The 18,254-nt window shown below is 44.1% G+C and overlaps 1 protein-coding gene across 1 annotated transcript; it reads left to right on the top strand.

Annotated features, from left to right (window-relative positions):
- Positions 1-1,279: 1,279 nt before the first annotated feature.
- Positions 1,280-15,094, top strand: LOC137534851 (zinc finger protein 436-like). Its single transcript, XM_068256521.1, has 8 exons — positions 1,280-1,319; positions 5,604-5,723; positions 5,908-6,109; positions 6,198-6,278; positions 7,533-7,630; positions 7,746-7,889; positions 8,004-8,124; positions 10,844-15,094. Exons 2-8 carry the CDS (start codon positions 5,628-5,630, stop codon positions 11,737-11,739), a joined length of 1,638 nt encoding a protein of 545 aa, XP_068112622.1. The 5' UTR covers positions 1,280-1,319; positions 5,604-5,627; the 3' UTR covers positions 11,740-15,094.
- The last annotated feature ends 3,160 nt before the right edge of the window (positions 15,095-18,254 follow it).

Here is an 18,254-nt window from a genome sequence, read left to right on the forward strand (position 1 = left end):
ACTAACAAAAAAATACCACTGTAAAATAGTAAGATACCAATGCATACCTCCAAACTTTTTGAGATGAGAAAGAGGGACACTTGAAGGAATACTTAAGTCTAAAAAAAAAAAAAAAAAAATGATATTTACTCACCCGGGGCATCCCTCAGCCCCCTGAAGCTGGATGGTGCCCTCGCAGCCCCGCTCCGATCGTCCTGTCCCCGTCGGCGGCTACTTCCAGGTTCGGCGACAGCCGCCGACAGGCTGGGAACGTATAACATATACGCTGTAGCAGCATAGAGGGTGATATAGCGGCTGGGAACGCGGAAAATCACTCGCGTTCCCAGCCTGTCGGCGGCTGTCGCCGAACCTGGAAGTAGCCGCCGGCGGGGACAGGATGATTGGAGCGGGGCTGCGAGGGCACCATCCAGCTTCAGGGGGCTGAGGGATGCCCCGGGTGAGTAAATATCATTTTTTTTAGACTTAAGTATTCCTTTAAGCGACACCCCTGCCACACCCCTAATCACGCATACCATAAAGATTTCATCAGAAAAATATGTTGTTTTATAATTAAAACAACACTGGTCCTCTCTATCCTTGTTCATTTTCATTCATATTAACATTTTAAAATTAGTAATATATCAATTGAAAGGATGGGAATAAAGTTTAGAGTCAATCAAACACATTTTTAGTAGAGAAATATGTGTATATATTTACATAGAAAGAGGGACAAAGTCCTGAAAGAGGGACAGGGCTCCCAAAGAGGGACTGTCCCTCCGAAAGAGGGACAGTTGGGAGCTATGCACTGTTTTGCTATCGGCTATTCCCAGGTTGAGAAGCTACGAAGAGAGGAGATAGCTTGCGGATTTCCATGGAACTGAACAAATGCAGTAAAAGTAGTGAATTTGTTAGACAATTTTGTGAGCTAACTGTAGCAAGTGACATTTGGGCAGTAGTTTAGGTTTTGGAGCTGGTGTGAGGCAGAAAAGGTGACTAGCAGCAGCTCCCCTCTAGAGTTACCCACTTATTCACCTCAACCATACTAGTTGCTTCTTTTTTTTATATATTCTTGCGAGGACTTTAGAATAAAGTCATTTTTACTTTTTTCTTAACTAAGTACATTGCCAGAATGCCAAAACTGGAAAAAGAGGGGGATGTAGTAAAACTGTAGGAAAAGATAGCATTAGAAATTGTCCTCTGCAGCATGAGAAACTCACCCCATTACATGGAACGCACAGGGAGGAAGAAGTGGAACGCACAGGGAGGAAGGGGTGGAGCTTGTAGACAGGAAGCTGGGAAGAAGCAGCGATAGGACATTGCATGAACTGGCAGCAGAGGAGGTAATAAGATAATAGAATATGTAAATAGTCCAGTGATCTCCTAAATGTAGGCTTTTACAGTATAGTATAGTATATTATATTGTAGTTGAGTCTGAGAGGAACACGTAGTGCCTTATACTAATGATGCTCTGCCCCTGCTACTTTTTTTGCACAGGCTTGATCCCTGTAAGTAACGGGAGGCTGATGCGGGTAAATTCTGTCTGCTGCTCCCGTTCATCGTTCGGGTGCTTGCTAGCGCTCGGCACAGGAGTTGGGATGGTGCCTCCCCCCCCCCCCCCCCCCCCCCCCCCCCCATAGAGTTACATCTGGGGGCTCTGGTTGCAATGTTCATGCGTGGCTTCATGTCACTTTTTTGCTGCCAAATAACACCAACTCCTATTGAACGAGAACACGCGGGGTGTTACCAGACACACCATTTGGCTGCATGTTATTGCAGCTGAAAATTCCTCAGTAGACTGCAGGCTTAAGAGCCCTAATGGTGCCCATACATGATACAATTTTTCATTATTTTTTTTTTTATCATGCCGGGCATACACGGCACGGTTTTTAATATCTGACAGGTTCGATTGCCCGCCGGATCGATTCCCTGCTCGATCCCCGCAGGCGGACAATAGCGATGAATCGAGCGGAAGATAAGGAAGCGCCCGCGGGGACGAGTGGGAATTGATCCGGGCGGCCGCGGGGACGCTGCGGGAGTCGATCCGGCGGCTAATTGAGCCGCCTGATCGCTCCGTGTATGCCCAGCATTAGATAATTTTGTTCAATTATTCCTTTTGACCAAATAGAAAGATTTTTTTTTCCAACATGTCCGATCGGATTTTATTGAAAAAACTGGATAATAATTAGTAAGAATCTTTTTGACTTTCATTCAATTCAATTGTTTTGGTCGAATACAGGAGTAAATCAAACTTTTTTTTATAGTACTGAGTATGGGCACGTTTAAAGAGACACTGAAGCAAAAAAAAAATTATGATATTATGATTTGTATGCGTAGCACAGCTAAGAAATAAAACATTAAGATCAGATACATCAGTCTAATTGTTTCCAGTACAGGAAGAGTTAAGAAACTCCAGTTGTTATCTCTATGCAAAAAAGCCATTAAGCTCTATGACTTTCAAAGTTGTGGAGAGGGCTGACTTCTGACTTTTATTATCTCAACTGTAAGTAAACAAATGTCTTTTTCTCTGCCAGAGGAGAGGTCATTAGTTCACAGACTGCTCTGAAAGAATCATTTTGAATGCTGAGTGTTGTGTAATCTGCACATATTAGAGAATGATGCAATGTTAGAAAAATACTATATACCTGAAAATAAAAATATGAGAATATTTTCTTTGCTGCTAATCTTCTAGTAATTATTCATAGTACACAACCAATTCATTATATCATATATTTTTTTTCGCTTCAGTGTCTCTTTAAGTTTCCCATTTATTCGAGAAAAATGATCGAATCAAATGAAAGTCAAAAAGAATCTTTGGTACTTATCCGTTAGCCGGGCGCATCCTCTAGGTGGCGACAAAACTCCACCAGAGTTACATCTTTCCCTACTATCCATGTCGGCCTGGAGGGGGAATAGTAATTAGCGCCACCTGCCGGATGCGCCCGGCTAACGGATAAGTACCGAATCTTTTCTGTCCATCAAGAAAAACAAATAATTATCCTGTTTTGTTTTTGTTGTTGTTTTTTTTTTTTTTAACAAAAATCCGATCAAACAAGTGGAAAAAATGTCATATTTGATCTAACAGAATAATTGAACAGTATCTAATCCAAAAAAATGAAAAAATTTGTACCATGTATGGGCACCATTAGGTAATCACAAGATCTGGATATAGATGGAAGTTCAGTTATGGGACTTCTATTAGCCACCTACTCTTGTACATGGATGACTTTAAAACACACCTGAACTGAGAGGCTAGAAACCCACTAGGAGAGCTTTTCTGAGTCTTTGTGATTTGAAAAGCTCTAGCTAATGTAATGCTATGGGTGTGATCCCACTTGAGCGATGTGATTTTACAAAAAAAAACCCATAGCATTGCATTACCAAGAGCTTTTTCAAATCACTCACGCTTACAAAGCGCTCCCAGTGGGTTTCTGGCCAGAGGGCTATGGAGGCTGCCATATTTATTTACTTTAAGGCTGGTTTCACAGTGGGACGTTACAGGCGCACGTTAGAGCAGCCTGTAACGCAGCCCACCGCACAGTAATGAAAAATCAATGGGGCTGTTCACAGTGTGGACGTTGCGTTACATTGTAACGCTGCGTCACAAGACAACGTACTGCATGCAGTACTTTAGACTGCTTGCACATGCTCAGTAATGTTGGGGAGGAGCGGAGAGCGGCCAGGCACATGGCTAATTAATATGCACTGCACGTTAAGACGTGCAGTGTTTACTTCCTGGAGCAGCCGCTCTGTGCGTCGATTGGTCGGCGGGACCACGTGATGCCGCATGCGCACAAGAGTGCGCATCACGGCATCACTGACGCCAGAGTGAGCTGCACAACGCGGCTCACTCTGACGTCCAGATCCAGCACCACCAGGCGTTGAGTTAGGGGGACGTTATGCGACCTTAACGCCCCCTCTAACGCAACGTCCTGGTGTGAAATTAGCCTAAAACAATGTAAATTGCCTGGCAAACTGCTGAGCCTCTATCTCTAATACATTTTTAGCCGTTGCCCCAAAACAGGCATGCAGATCAGATGTTTCTGATTGAAGTCTGACTAAATTAGCTGTATGCTTGTTTCAGGTGTGACAATGCAGACACTACTGCAGCCAAGTAGATCAGCAGGGCTGCCAGGCAACTGGTATTGTTTAAAAGTAAATGCATATGGCATCCACCATATCCCTCTTAGTTCAGGTGTCCTTAAAAGAGTAGCTATTAGCCATATTCTGTCAGAAAAAAAAAACACGCACACACACTTGCGAACACAGGCATGCACTCCAACAGAGACAGACACAGAAATGCACAATTGCTAAGATAAAATCACACATCCTCTGTCTGACCTTTCTGCAGAAGCGATACATGCTAAATCACTGCAGACAGAGAACGGACTTCAGATCTACTGCTCTCCCTTTTAACAGTGATGTTATGTAGTTACGCCACTCATGACCACTTTCTACTTCGGGACTTAAGGCCCATACACACGGCATACAAATGTCTGTAGCAGCAAAGTAGCTACAAGTGACAACAGAAGAGGTAAAGACTCGGCGGAAGTTGTCTGCTAGCCAGAGCTGACAACTGAATGTTGCATAGACGTCTGTTGCTAGCAAGTCTACTGTCTGTAGATGACTTCCATACTCATGTGAGGACAACAACAGACTCCGGAACAGTTTGTGCGACAGAAATCACGAGTGATTCACCAGTTCAATCGCTCAAACATGGCCGTTTCAGCAGACAGTCTGCTGACAGTCTTTGTCTCTTGTCACGTCCACACGAACAAACCGTCGCTCAAAACGTGTCTGTACAGACATTTGTATACCGTGTGTATGGGCCTTTAAGTTTTGTAAAGGCTGGCCACTGACTGAGTATATACATTCCTTAGATCAATGGTCCGTGACCTGCAGACCACACAGAGACACCGACAGCATTCCAACTGCCAATATATCAGCACACAGAACAACGACACTCACTCCTGCTGCCTCCCCTGAGAGTGCACCCGACCTCCTCCTGGAACTGTCAGCCCCGTCCAGATGGATTTGGAGCTGCTCTCCTCCTCATTCCTATTCACTGACAAGTGGCAACATTGCATTCTGCACTCTACAGGATGACCTGGCGCCACTGTAGAACCCGGCTTCCTGCTTCCTGTTGCCTAGAAGCAGCACACTACAGCCAGCCTGCGCTTGTCATATCTCTGTCAGCGCCTGACACAACGCTGGTTGTACCAGGAGCGCAGACGGGCAGAGGAGGCAGATGGGCAGCCAGCAGCTGGGCATGTATTGGAGAGGAATGGCCCTCACAGCGCTGCATCCGACCTTGCATGGAGGAATCTGATCTAGCGAGGGTAATGCAGCAGCTGTTGCCAGGGGGACATTCAGAGATGGGACCCGCCTCTCATACATAACTCCACCTGTAGGCATGTGCCTACAGTGCCTTATGGGAAATCCGGCCCTGATTTCCTCCCTTACTCCCCGCAGCATTACAGATCGATGTGGGGAGGAATAAAGGCAGCGCATACTAACTCACCTACTCATGGTTCCAGGCACTGGAGTTCCCGTCTATACTCTCTCAACCTTTCACATTATCATTATAGTATTCATACTGTAGTCCTCATTTCATTATTCATCCGCAGGGAGGACAACCCTACGTGGATCACATGACCTCATCAGTAAAGATGGAGGAGGACTGGAGTCACATGGCCGAAAGGCTATTAAATCTCACCTTGGACATCATTTACCTGCTGACCAGTGAGGTAAGGAGGACTATGAAAATGTCACATGGCCTCACTTTTATGTCTGTTAACAAAACATATCATAACTAGATAGGTGAGGAAGATTCTGGGAGGATCACATGACATCACTTCTCTCTATCTCAAAACAAAGAAGAAGGCTTGAGAAATGTTTATGGTAACAAATGATATGCTTTCTTTTGCTCAGGAATATGAATTGGTGAGAAAAACACTACTGATGCCTTCAAACCAGCTTCCTGGGCAGTCCTCCATCTTGAATGCCACAACACACTCACTGATTTCTAAGGGACACAACAAGCACAAGATTCTGGAAGTGATAATAAAAATGTGGGAGCTGCTGACAGGAGAGGTCAGCAGTGCTGGGAATCATGGGACATTATCCATTAACAGTAAGAGGCGTGGCTGGATGGTGACTGTACCATTGTGTGTGTCAGGTTCCTATAAGGTGTCAGGATGTCTCCATCTATTTTTCCACAGAGGAGGGGAAGTATGTAGAGGGACACAAGGACCTCAACCATGACATCATGATGGAGAATCAGCCACCCCTCACATTGCCAGGTAAGATAAGACTTTAATTTCTCTAATTAGCATCCAGGACAATTGAAGTATCAGATGATGCCTGATCTGTGGAAACACCAATCAAAGAAAGTTTAAAAGCCCCGCCCTCCCCTGCACCTCAGTTCATCAGTGTGGCCGCCTGGAAACGCACTAAGAAAGAAGCTCTCGTTATTTTTTTATTTTATAATTTCATCGGAGGGTGGGTCCTTATCCTGGAAAGTTTTTCCAGCCGAGATCCCTGAGGAGGGGGTTTGTGTAAAGTGGGCCAGATGTATGCTGGAGGCTCGGGGCTGGGGGACTCCTCTCTTTTTGATGTATGGCGGCTGCCCACGGGTGTTCAGCAGCTGCCATACGCATACCGCACTTCTGCTCACCACTAGCCGGGGGTGGAACTAGTACATTCCAAGCGGTAGTTCCTGAAGTGATGCGACCAGGATGCGGAGGGGGCGGAGCAGAGAACCAGGAAGTCTATAAACGTATAATTTCTTGTAAGGGCGAGAACAGTATTTGGGATCCACCTAGAGACTCTCCCATCGTCTAATAAACACGGGGATGATTGACGGAAGTTCACTTACACCATTTACATAACACCCATGCCTAGGTAACACAACTTGCGCTATTTCCGCAACACATGTTACATAACTGGCATAAGTACTGGTAAAATTGCTGTGATTACAATTTTTCTGATTTTTAACCACCTTAGCGGTATGGACGAGCTCAGCTCGTCCAGTACCGCCAGAGGGTGCCGCTCAGGCCCTGCTGGGCCGATTTTGACCAAATAAAGTGCAGCACACGCAGCCGGCACTTTGCCAGCCGCGTGTGCTGCCTGATCGCCGCCGCTCTGCGGTGATCCGCCGCGAGCAGCGGCGAAAGAGGGTCCCCCCAGCCGCCTGAGCCCTGCGCAGCCGGAACAAATAGTTCCGGCCAGCGCTAAGGGCTGGATCGGAGGCGGCTGACGTCCATGACGTCACTCCGCTCGTCGCCATGGCGACGAAGTAAGCAAAACACGGAAGGCCGCTCATTGCGGCCTTCCGTGTTACTTTTGGCCGCCGGAGGCGATCAGAAGAACGCCTCCGAAGCGCCATCTAGTGGGCTTTCATGCAGCCAACTTTCAGGTGGCTGCATGAAATAGTTTTTTTTTAATTTAAAAAAAACCCTCCCGCAGCCGCCCTGGCGATCTTAATAGAACGCCAGGGTGGTTAATGAATCACCTCCCTAGAAACAATCTGTTCAGTCAGTGTGTGTCTCCTACAGATGGATCCAGTATCAGGAACCCACGAGAGAGATGTACAGGTCCTCATCATTCCAAAGATTGTACACAGGAAGACCACACTATCTCCCCCCATTATCAGGTAGAAGGAACTGAGGGGTCTGCAACCGATGAAAATCTTGATTTGACTATGTAGTCTCAGTTTACTAGTGTCAACATATTAAATAATTTTTTTTTCTGTCATTTTGTGAGTTTAGAGTGAAGAAAATATTTTAAAGGTTAAGGTTAAAGAAGAAGAGATGCATATATGGAGTGACTCGGGGACTGCAGAGAAGGATGACATGACGAGCACAATAAAACAGGAAAAGGAAGAAATGGCTGTGAGTGGTTATCAGCTACAGGTACTCTTTAATCTATGTATTAAAAAATAAATGCCATTTGCTTATGATGCATTCCTGAGTTTTTTTTTTAAACTGATGATTTACAATGGAAACCAAATTGATTTCCACATTCAGGTAGCGATTCAAGAGACATCTAAGGGAGATGTCATAATAGAGGAGGAGGAGCGCTATGTGAGACACCAGGACCTCTACAAGGACACCACGATGGAGAATCAGCTGCCCCTCACATCACTTGGTAAGAGGAGACAAGATTGTAAAAGGAAGATCTGTGTTGTAAAATATAATTTCCACTTAAAGGGAACCTGAGGTGGGGATATTAACTTAAAAAAAACGCTACCTGATCCGTGGGGGCTGGTTGGATCAGGTAGCCGCAATCCCCGCTGCTCCGCGGCTTGCAATGGAAACAAAAGTTAGCCATTACCCCTGTGGTTATGATGCTGGAAGAGCGGAGTACAGGGAGGCAGGGGAGGGGCTGTGGAGAGGCAGAAGCAGAGAGCAATGTGGGAGGGGGGACACAGAGGCATGTCATCCAGCAGGGTACATGCCTCTGTGTCCCATCTGCTCCCCCTCCCCCCGCGCGCTGCCTCGGCGACATTTTAAAGAGGCACTGTAGTGACATCAAGTAGAAAGCAGCAAATATTCAGGATACTATGTTATAGTAATTTTCCTAGTTTCAGCATCATAAACACTTCCTATATCTATATATTGCTGTATATTGGTATGTAGCCCCACCCTCCCAGTGGTGCTTAGCCTGGGCTGTTTAGCTATGCTGAATTCTCCTCCAAGAGCATTCTGGGAGACCAGGTATTGTTTTCACTTTTTTCTCAGAAACAAACATTATGCAGAGATCACCTTTGATTAATTTCAGGATGCAAATCAGAGTAAGGTAAGATTGTGCAATGGGCAAACAGTGACTCAATAATTTGTAAATAAATTATATTCATTACATTATTTTCACTACGATTCCTTTTTAACAACATAAATAATTTGCCTAAACTTGCAGCTGAAAGGAATGTAAGGAAAACCGAATCAGTTCATTTTGGTGCTCAGCGCTGAACACCGAAGCTGGGCGTCGTCATAGCAGCAATGCTCTAGTCTAGTGCATGCCCCGCATAAGAGTAATTAGGGGATCCGGCAATTGCCAGACCCCAAATTACATCTCCCTCTGAGTTTCTACAGGAGGAACTGCAGTGAAAATAGTTTAATGAAAAAAAAAGTGCTTAATTTTTACAATAATTATTTATAAATGATTTAGTCAATGTTTGCCCATTGTAAAATCTTTCCCCTCTCTGATTTATGTTTATGATATTTATCACATGGCGACATCTTTATTGCTGGCAGGTGATGTCTGTGGAAGGAGATGCTGGTTGCTTGGCAGTTGGAAAAAGCTGTTATTTCCCACAATGCAACAAGGCTCCCACAGTGTGATGTCAGTACCTAGGAGCTGACATCACACTGCTCTGGGAAGGGTTTCAGCACAATATCAGCCATACAGAGCCCCCTGATGATCTGAGAAAAGGTAAAGATTTCTCATTGGAAAGGGGGTATCAGCTACTGATTGGGATGAAGTTCAGTCCTTGGTTAGGCCCTGTTCACATCACAAACGCGGATGGCCATGCGTGCGGAACGCAACGCGTACGAACGCACGCCATTCGCGTTTGTATGCGTTGCGTGGCTGTTCCCCTTCACTGTAAGTGAATGGGACAGCCGTGCGTTTTAGGAAAAAATACGTGCAGCATGCGTTCCCGGACCGCACAGGTCCGGAACGCATGCAGTGTGAACATCAGACATTGCACTCTATGTCGTGCGTGTCTGCCTCCTGCACGCGTTTCCAAAACGCGACTGGAAACGCGTGCAGTGTGAACGGGGCCTAACAGTTCCTCTTTAACGCCTCTGTGGAGTTTAGCAGCAGCAGGGAGAGCCGTCATTCGGCTCCTCCTCTGCCCAACTGCCTGGCGCCGTGATAATATGTACCCAGGAAAACCAATTTCCAAATCAAGTGAGGCTTCCATGTTATGATTGTTCCATGTCTTCCTTTGATGTAATTTTTTTCTTTGAAATTGCCCTTTTTTTTCCTTATTCATATGAAGCATGTAAGTCCATTTTGCCCACTCTTTCCAGTCTCACTAAGCTGCTGCCACTGAACAGCTGTCAACATCTCTGGTCATGTGATACTTGTGACAGGAACAATGAGGGCTGGTTTCAATTAATCTACAATAATTGTTGATCAAGCACCTCAGGGAAACCAACACTTATTCTCATATACACTGAAGAAGACAAACCCAGCACACATTCCTCAGTATAACATCAGAGTACCAACAAATGAGGAGGAGATACTGTACACCATATGAAAGGCCCATCTCCATTCCTCGGTATAACATCATAGTACCAACAAATGAGGAGGAGATACTGTACACCATATGAAAGGCCCATCTCCATTCCTCAGTATAACATCATAGTACCAACAAATGAGGAGGAGATACTGTACACCATATGAAAGGCCCATCTCCATTCCTCAGTATAACATCATAGTGCCAACAAATGAGGAGGAGATACTGTACACCATATGAAAGGCCCATCTCCATTCCTCAGTATAACATCATAGTGCCAACAAATGAGGAGGAGATACTGTACACCATATGAAAGGCCCATCTCCATTCCTCAGTATAACATCATAGCACCAACAAATGAGGAGGAGATACTGACCATATAAATGGCCTTACTCAATTCCTCAGTATAACATCATGCTTTCATCATTTGAGGTAGAGCTAGGTTCATGTCCATTGCACATCAATAAACAATGTTCCCCAGTACACCATAGTTGGTTAATTGTGCTAGTTCTGTGTCAGAGCTCAGAGATACTGGTGGTAACCACTAAACCAACACATGATTCCGAACTACTGAATATACATTATTTACAAGCTAATGTACTTATGTGAAAATATTTCCAGCAGATGCACGCATCGGGAATATATCAGAGGGACATCTTACTTCTTCTCCTGATTTTAGTGGAACCTCACAATATTCTGCAGGAAGAAGGCTTCTTACCCAAACTACTGATCACATAGTTTACAATGCAAATGTGTTGTTGGATCCCTCTAACCCAGAAGGACCTTCCAATAAATCACACGGTAACCTCCCAGTTGTTGAACCAAGACCTTGCAGTGGAGATGTAAATTCACACCAATGTCCAGAATGTGGGAAATGGTTTGCATGGAAATCAGAACTGGTTCGACATCGAATGCAGCACAGCACTGAGCGGCCCTATGTTTGTGCAGAGTGTGGGAAGTGTTTCGGCAACAAATCAATCTATACCCGCCACATGAACATCCATAGAGGGAAGAGGCCGTACTCCTGCTCAGAATGCAGTCAGAGTTTCACTCGGAATTCACATCTGACCACACATATCAGAATTCACACAGGGGAGACACCCTTTTCTTGTTCAGAGTGTGGGAAATCTTTTACCCGGAAAGATCACCTCCTCGTACACCAGAGGACCCACACAGGGGCCATGCCCTACACATGTGTAGAGTGTATGAAATGTTTTACTGTAAAAGAAGAGCTTGATATACACGAGAAAATCCACACCGGTAAGCGACCCTATTCCTGCTCAGAGTGTGGAAAAAGCTTCACAAAGAGATCAGCCCTTACGGAACACGGCAAGCTTCATACGGGCAAGCAATCGTTTTCTTGTGCAGTGTGTGGGAAATGTTTTACAAGAAAGTACTCTCTCAAGCTACATAAGCGTATTCACACCGGTGAAACGCCATTTATTTGTACAGAGTGTGGGAAAAGCTTCAGCCGAAAGCCGTGTATGGAAAAACATCGGAGAAAACACACAGGTAAATAGCCATTCATGTGTCCAGAGTGTGGGCAAAGTTTCACACAAAAGCATCATGTGGTCATCCACCGTCAAACTCACTTAGGAGACCAGAGACCAAACTGGCAATAGTAATGTGAGCAGTTTTGCCAGGAAGACTCTCTCCTGCCAAGTTCTGCAGAGCCACCGAGATCAGAGATCATCATTTTGGTCAACAGAAGTATGCCTTCTTAAAACAGAAGGTATTTACAATTATTCAGCAGTGATGCACTGGGAGATATCTCAGAGCTCACTCCAACCTGAATAATTGTAAATACCTTCCGTTTTAAGAAGGCAAACTTCTGTTTTTCATATAATCTCTCTCTTAGCTGCTTACACTGCTTTTCACTCTCTCTTAGCTGCTTACACGCTCCTGGATGTTCTGGTTCATCATGAACTTGTTGGGTACTCTGTAACTCTTGGTGTTTGAAGTCCTACCCCATAGAGCAGGGATGGCTAACCTTGGCACTCCAGCTGTGGTGGAACTACAGGTCCCATGAGGCATTGCAATACTCTTATAGCTCTAAGCATATCTTGGGGAGGAAGAGGCATAATGGGATTTGAAGTTTTGTCACAGTTGGTGTGCCAAGGTTAGCCATCACTGCCATAGAGCCACATTAATCCATACCATGCACTGATGATGATCAATCAATCCGAAACAGGCTGTATGCATGTTGGATTAGTGTGGCTCTGTAATATTAACAAGCTGAAACATCATTGCATTCCAGCGGTTCGTTCTGGAGGTGTGTTTAGCTTTCAGGCACATCAAAGAGATGATTAGCATATTCAGCAGTGCTGCATTATGGGAGACATCTCAGAGTTCATTCCAACCTAAATAATTGTAAATACCTTCTGTTTTGAGAAGGCAAACTTCTGTTTTTCATATCATCTTAGTAAGAGGGCATTTCAGTCTCTTTTAGCCCCTTACTCACTCCTGGGAGTTCTGGTTCACCATGATCTTGCTGGGTACTCTGTAATTTTGGTCAGAGCATGGGGAACATTTTAAAAAGTACTGAATACATCCAGGCCAAGAGACAACACCAATTGAGTGCAAAATTAATAGGGCAGCTATCACAGGATCAGGTGGATTTTTGAGAGATTTACCTCCAGTTCTTGTTCTGTTGGAATTGACCCCACACCTGGTCCTGCCTAATGGGAAATCTCTGTGACAGGGACACAGGATGCTACTGAGAAACCTGCAGTCCCCTGTTTCATCTGCTGGTGGCACTGTGTTTCAGTATTATATTGCATGTGGTTCAGGTGTCTCCCTGCAGTTCCTAGCACCCAATAATGTTACTTGTACTCCGGAACATAAGCAAACCTTATGTTCCAATAACAGCCTTCACCTTGTGTGTCAGCCAAAGGCGATTAGGGCAATTTTCATTTTCTCAGATCAGTCATTTCAATCTTGCTTTATTTGAACATATTTTACATTAATGACAGTTACAGACATCATTTTCAGCCTCACAACTGAGGAGACCACAATTGTCTGGCAAAGCCAAAGGTATTATCCATTAATCATCTCTGCTCTGCCCCACTGGCTTGATTGAAGAAAAGGTGACCATACATTACTCGATCTGCCACCAGATCGACCATTATAGAGCCTTCTCTGATCGAATCTCACGCTACTGTGAGCATAGCATGGGCTCTTTAGCTACTTGAGCTCCTTGAAGCTATACACGCTTCTTTGAAGTACTGCCCGATGCTATGTAGAGCGACCGCGATATTTCAATAGCACTGCCGCTTCTACCTTAATCAACATAGCAGCCGCGCTATTAAAGTATCTCAGTCGCTCTACATAGCATTAGGCGGTACTTCAAAGGAGAAAAAGAGCGCATGCTACACTGACAGTAGCATGTGCTCGCTGGATTAACTTGCACTGCTTAGAGAGGTAAATGTTAATCCTATCAACAATAATACTCCTAACATTTATAGAGCTTCTCTCCTGTTGGACTTAAAACGTTCAAAAGCTGCAGCCACTAAAGGCGCGCTCAAAAGGCCACCCTGCAGTGTTAGGAAGTTTTGCCCATGACTTCTTACTTAATAGGTACTGACCCTACCCAGGATTCAACCCTGGACTCCCATTTCAAAGGCAGAGCCCTTAACCAGTACACTATCCAGCCACTACTTAATGTTAATGAATCAACCCCAATGTGTGCATTGCTGGTATAATGCATGTTATACAAATGGTGTAATGCACATTATATTAGCAGTATCCATGATGTATACATAATATAGGTTACGCTACTTGCATAACTTTCATATAAACCTTTAAAATTGCTTTGTTCTACCTGCGCATTGCATTTTTACTGATGTTTGCGGATTATACCCCAAAATCTCCACAGTGAGGAAAACCAGTATAAATCCTGATAAGTGACAATATCAGTGGTGATACCTGCATAGGTGTCCATCAGAATGGGGACCTGGGACTCCTCTTTCATAAAACCTCTCACAGTAACACAAAGTAACTTCTATCTGTGAGTTTAAAAATTGCCCAGGCTGACCAGTTTAATGTTCCAAACTATTGCAGTGTTGGAAGGAAAGAAGTTTTAAATCAGGATTGTACCATTTATTGGCTAACTTAGAAAAAAAATAATAAGTAAGCTTGCGGCTAAGATGCCTTCTTCAGACTTCAATCCTCACCATATAAATGATGTTGAAACACACAGCTTATATACACTGGGCATTCAGAGGAGAAACACACTTTTGCAAACATAAACAAATGTCATTGGATGCCATAATTACAACTTCAGGAGGATCTCCCACAGACGCTAATTTATGACAAATGGATAAGACCTCTTGTTTGTTAAACCATCACATACCACAGACTTTGGGCGATGGAGAGACATCGTAATTCCAGAGTTCAAACATAGCTAGGCATACAGTGCGTTCACTATTTGTTATAAGCTTAAAAGAATTGCAGCACATGAAACACAACAAATATATTATCTGTGTGCTTCAACATCTTGTTAATATAGTCAGGATGGAAGTCTGGAGAAGGCATATTAGCCGAAAGCTAACTTTTTATTTTTCTCTCAGCCAATAAATAGTTCTGATTCAAAACGTATTGCTTTTGACAAGGTACAGCACTCTACTGCTTTTGCAGTGATGGAAGGAAATATGCAGCAGTGGGGGGCACTTTATCAGACACCCAGCTACTCATCTGTTACCCCGTCCTCCTTCCAGCCCCTCTTCTGGCCTCCACATGGCTAGTCTGTACCTGTTACTGCTTTATTTGAAGCCTATACATTCTTGTATATTTATTGTTGCATCCCTGGACATTTTCCCTCTTGCTGTTTGTTTCAGTATTGCTATTTTTACCTGTTGTATACTGTAAGTACTATTTTGTATTTTGATTAAAATTATAGTGTACTGGTAATTAAAATGGGAGTTCTGGTCTTTGGTCTCTTATAATTTGCTACAAAGATGTATCATGGCTGCACAATAGTTTTTGCTTTTTAGTGTTATTTTAAAAAATGACCTTTTACGCCTCAATCTCTGTCACCGGCGGTTTGAGGTTTGTAGCAAACCGCAAACGTGCCTCCAGCTGCACGTATGCGGTTTCTGGCTCAATGTAAAGTATAGTTAATGTTTCAAGTGGATCAGCACAAATGGATAATGTTGATGTGCAGCGATCGCCTCTGGAGTGCACAGGGATATCCAAGCAAATAAGTTATCAGGATCCGCACCATCTAAAATCTTTTTTTTAGCTCTTTAAAAGTATCATACAAGGCATAAATGTGTGTATCACACCGCCACGACACACGGCGTTTCAGAATAGCTCTTTCTTCAGATGGCGTCATGGCGGTGTGATACACACATTTTATGCCTTGTATGATACTTTTAAAGAGCTAAAATAAAAAAGATTTTAGATGGTGCGGATTCTGATAACTTATTTTCAATGTAAAGTATAGGAAAAACACAAACCGCTCTGGAAAACGCTACATCAGAGCGGTTTTCCAGGCGTTTTTGTTACAGAAGCTGTTCAGTAACAGCTTTTACTGTAACAATATTTGTAATCTGCTACCCAAAAACGCACCCAAAACTGCTAGGCATGTTTAGAAAACGTCTCTAAACATGCCTAGAATCGTTCTGAAATCAGCCCCAAAAACCGCTAGCGTTTTGTGGATCTGCTAGCGGTTTTGGTGTGCACTGGGCCTTATAGTGGCCATACACGGTACAATAAAAATGTTTGATTATCCCGTTTTTTCGATTTAAATGATCGAATCGAATGAAAGTTGAGAATATTTTTTTTCTCGATCAAGAAATTCGAACGATTATCCCGTTTTTTCCGAGAAAAATCAGATCGGACATGCTGGAAAATTCTTTATATTCGATCTAACGGAATAATCGAACTAAATGATCGATACAAAAATTGTACCATGTATGGCCACCCTTACATTTCTTCCATACTGTACAATCTCAGCTAGTTTTCACTACAGTTAGCCCAAGTACTTTCCCCTTCCTGCAGGAGTAGTTATCTGCCCAGAGCAGGACTAATTGTTCCTTATTTTCTACAACTGTACAAACGGTGTGACTGGCATGAAGCTCTAACACTACAAAGACTTGGCAGGCTCTGTTCTGATCAGTGCGGAGCAGCTGAAGCTTTGAATTCAGACATGCAAGGTAAGCAGTTTGAAATAACATGTTAATATTTCTAGAGCTGAAATGAATTGTTCGCTTAATTCACAACAAAGGGTGAATTTTCATGGGCAATTATATATCGGATTTTCAATTCCATACCTGGAAAGATAGTGGAGGTGACAGGCAACAGATCAGCAATGTGCTTGACCCATATGAGTAGAAGCTAAATGAAGACCCAAAAATAATGAACGAGATAAACATAACCAAATCAAGTATTATGACAACCTATGAACAAGTTGGTAAACCCTATGATCCAAATGGGGAGCACTGGGACGAGCGAAGGTGAAACTTCCGCAGAACTTGGCCAAAAGGGAACCTGCAATTTGGTTCCTATGAAAAGATATAAACCACTTACACAGAAAGCAAATCACCACTCTGACAGTATCAGCAATTGTGCCACTGTGGATTGATTTTAGCAGAGGTCGTGGGCTAAGGAGGGGGGATTTTTCAGGAGTGCCAATTCTTCTTTTATTATGCTCACCACAATAGTTTTCCAATCAATTTGGAGGGAAAACCCCATTTATATGGGATTTTTCAGTCTCGTAGAATCTTATTGATCGGAGTTATGCTGGATACACACGGTGCGTTCCCGCACTCGATTTCCCACTTGATTCCCAGCCGCTCGATGATTTCCGACATGTCCGATTCGCGTTTCTATGGGATTGTTAGGTCGATTCGGCATACTTTACATGAGAATCGACATATCAATAATCGAAATGCGCTCGGAAATAATCGAGCGGCCGGGAATCGAGCGGGAAATCGAGTGTGGGAACGCACCGTGTGTATCCAGCATCAGAGTCCTCCTATGAGAGAGTGGCCTGTGTCAGCATAAAGTTGGATGCCTGAATGTGAGCTTGGGAGGGAGCCATTTTGTTTTAGAACCATTTTTACCTGCTTGACTCTGCAGCATGTCTGCAAATAGCTGCGGAAGCTTTTGCGGCTTCTGACCTCCCTGCTTCTTTTTTGGAGTCTCCTTTGCGGGTTCCGTACTCAGGTCCATCTACTCCATGACAGCAGGTGCCGGGGATCTCAGTGAAATGCTGCGCTCGGTGTTCTCGATGGAATTTTTTTCCAGCCGAATGGCATGGAAAAGTAGCTGGGTGGGGTGAGATTAGAGAATGGCAGGCTGATGCTTCGCTGCACAACTCTGCTTATAGCAGAGGAGGTGGTGAGCCGACGACAGCCGGCAGATCACAAAAACTAGCCGGGTGGAGCACCCGGCTAAAAGAGCCTGGGGAGAACACTGCGCTGTAATCCGCTATTTAGAGGAAGAGGGTGAGGAGCTAGGGAACTATGCATCTATCTCAGATACAGTGGATATGCCTCCCTCCAACAAAGGGTGAATTTCACTTTATGCTTAAAGTGAACTTGATAGATACTTACCTGGGTACACGCCTAAATTAACATCCATTAGACCTCTCCCTCCATGAACCTACAAACCCCCGCCAAACCGCACAAGTGTGCTGGCTGGTCCAGCTGTCACTTCTCCCTTAGTTCCCTTGCTTATCATAGCTACAGGTGTCCCTAAAGCTGGCCACTAACTCTCCAATTTCTAGCAAAAAATCGTTCGAGCGATCAGAAATTCTGATCGGATTGGTTGTAAATAATCTCTATTGGTGGACACAATCGATTATGAACGAGTTAGAAAAATGTCGCCCGAATGAATTTTCGTCGAACGGAAATTTGGATTTTCTTGGTGGTCGTGATCGATAGGAAGCAATGATTGGTTAGTTGATGGTGTAGTGAACAATTTTTCATCCGATCAGAATTTCTGATCGCTCGAACGATTTTTCGCTAGAAATTGGACCGTTAGTGGCCACCTTTAGCATTAGGTAGACAGAGTTACTCTGAGTATCAGAGAA

The sequence above is a fragment of the Hyperolius riggenbachi genome, chromosome 10 (genome assembly GCF_040937935.1).
Source record: "Hyperolius riggenbachi isolate aHypRig1 chromosome 10, aHypRig1.pri, whole genome shotgun sequence".
Lineage (NCBI taxonomy): Eukaryota > Metazoa > Chordata > Amphibia > Anura > Hyperoliidae > Hyperolius > Hyperolius riggenbachi.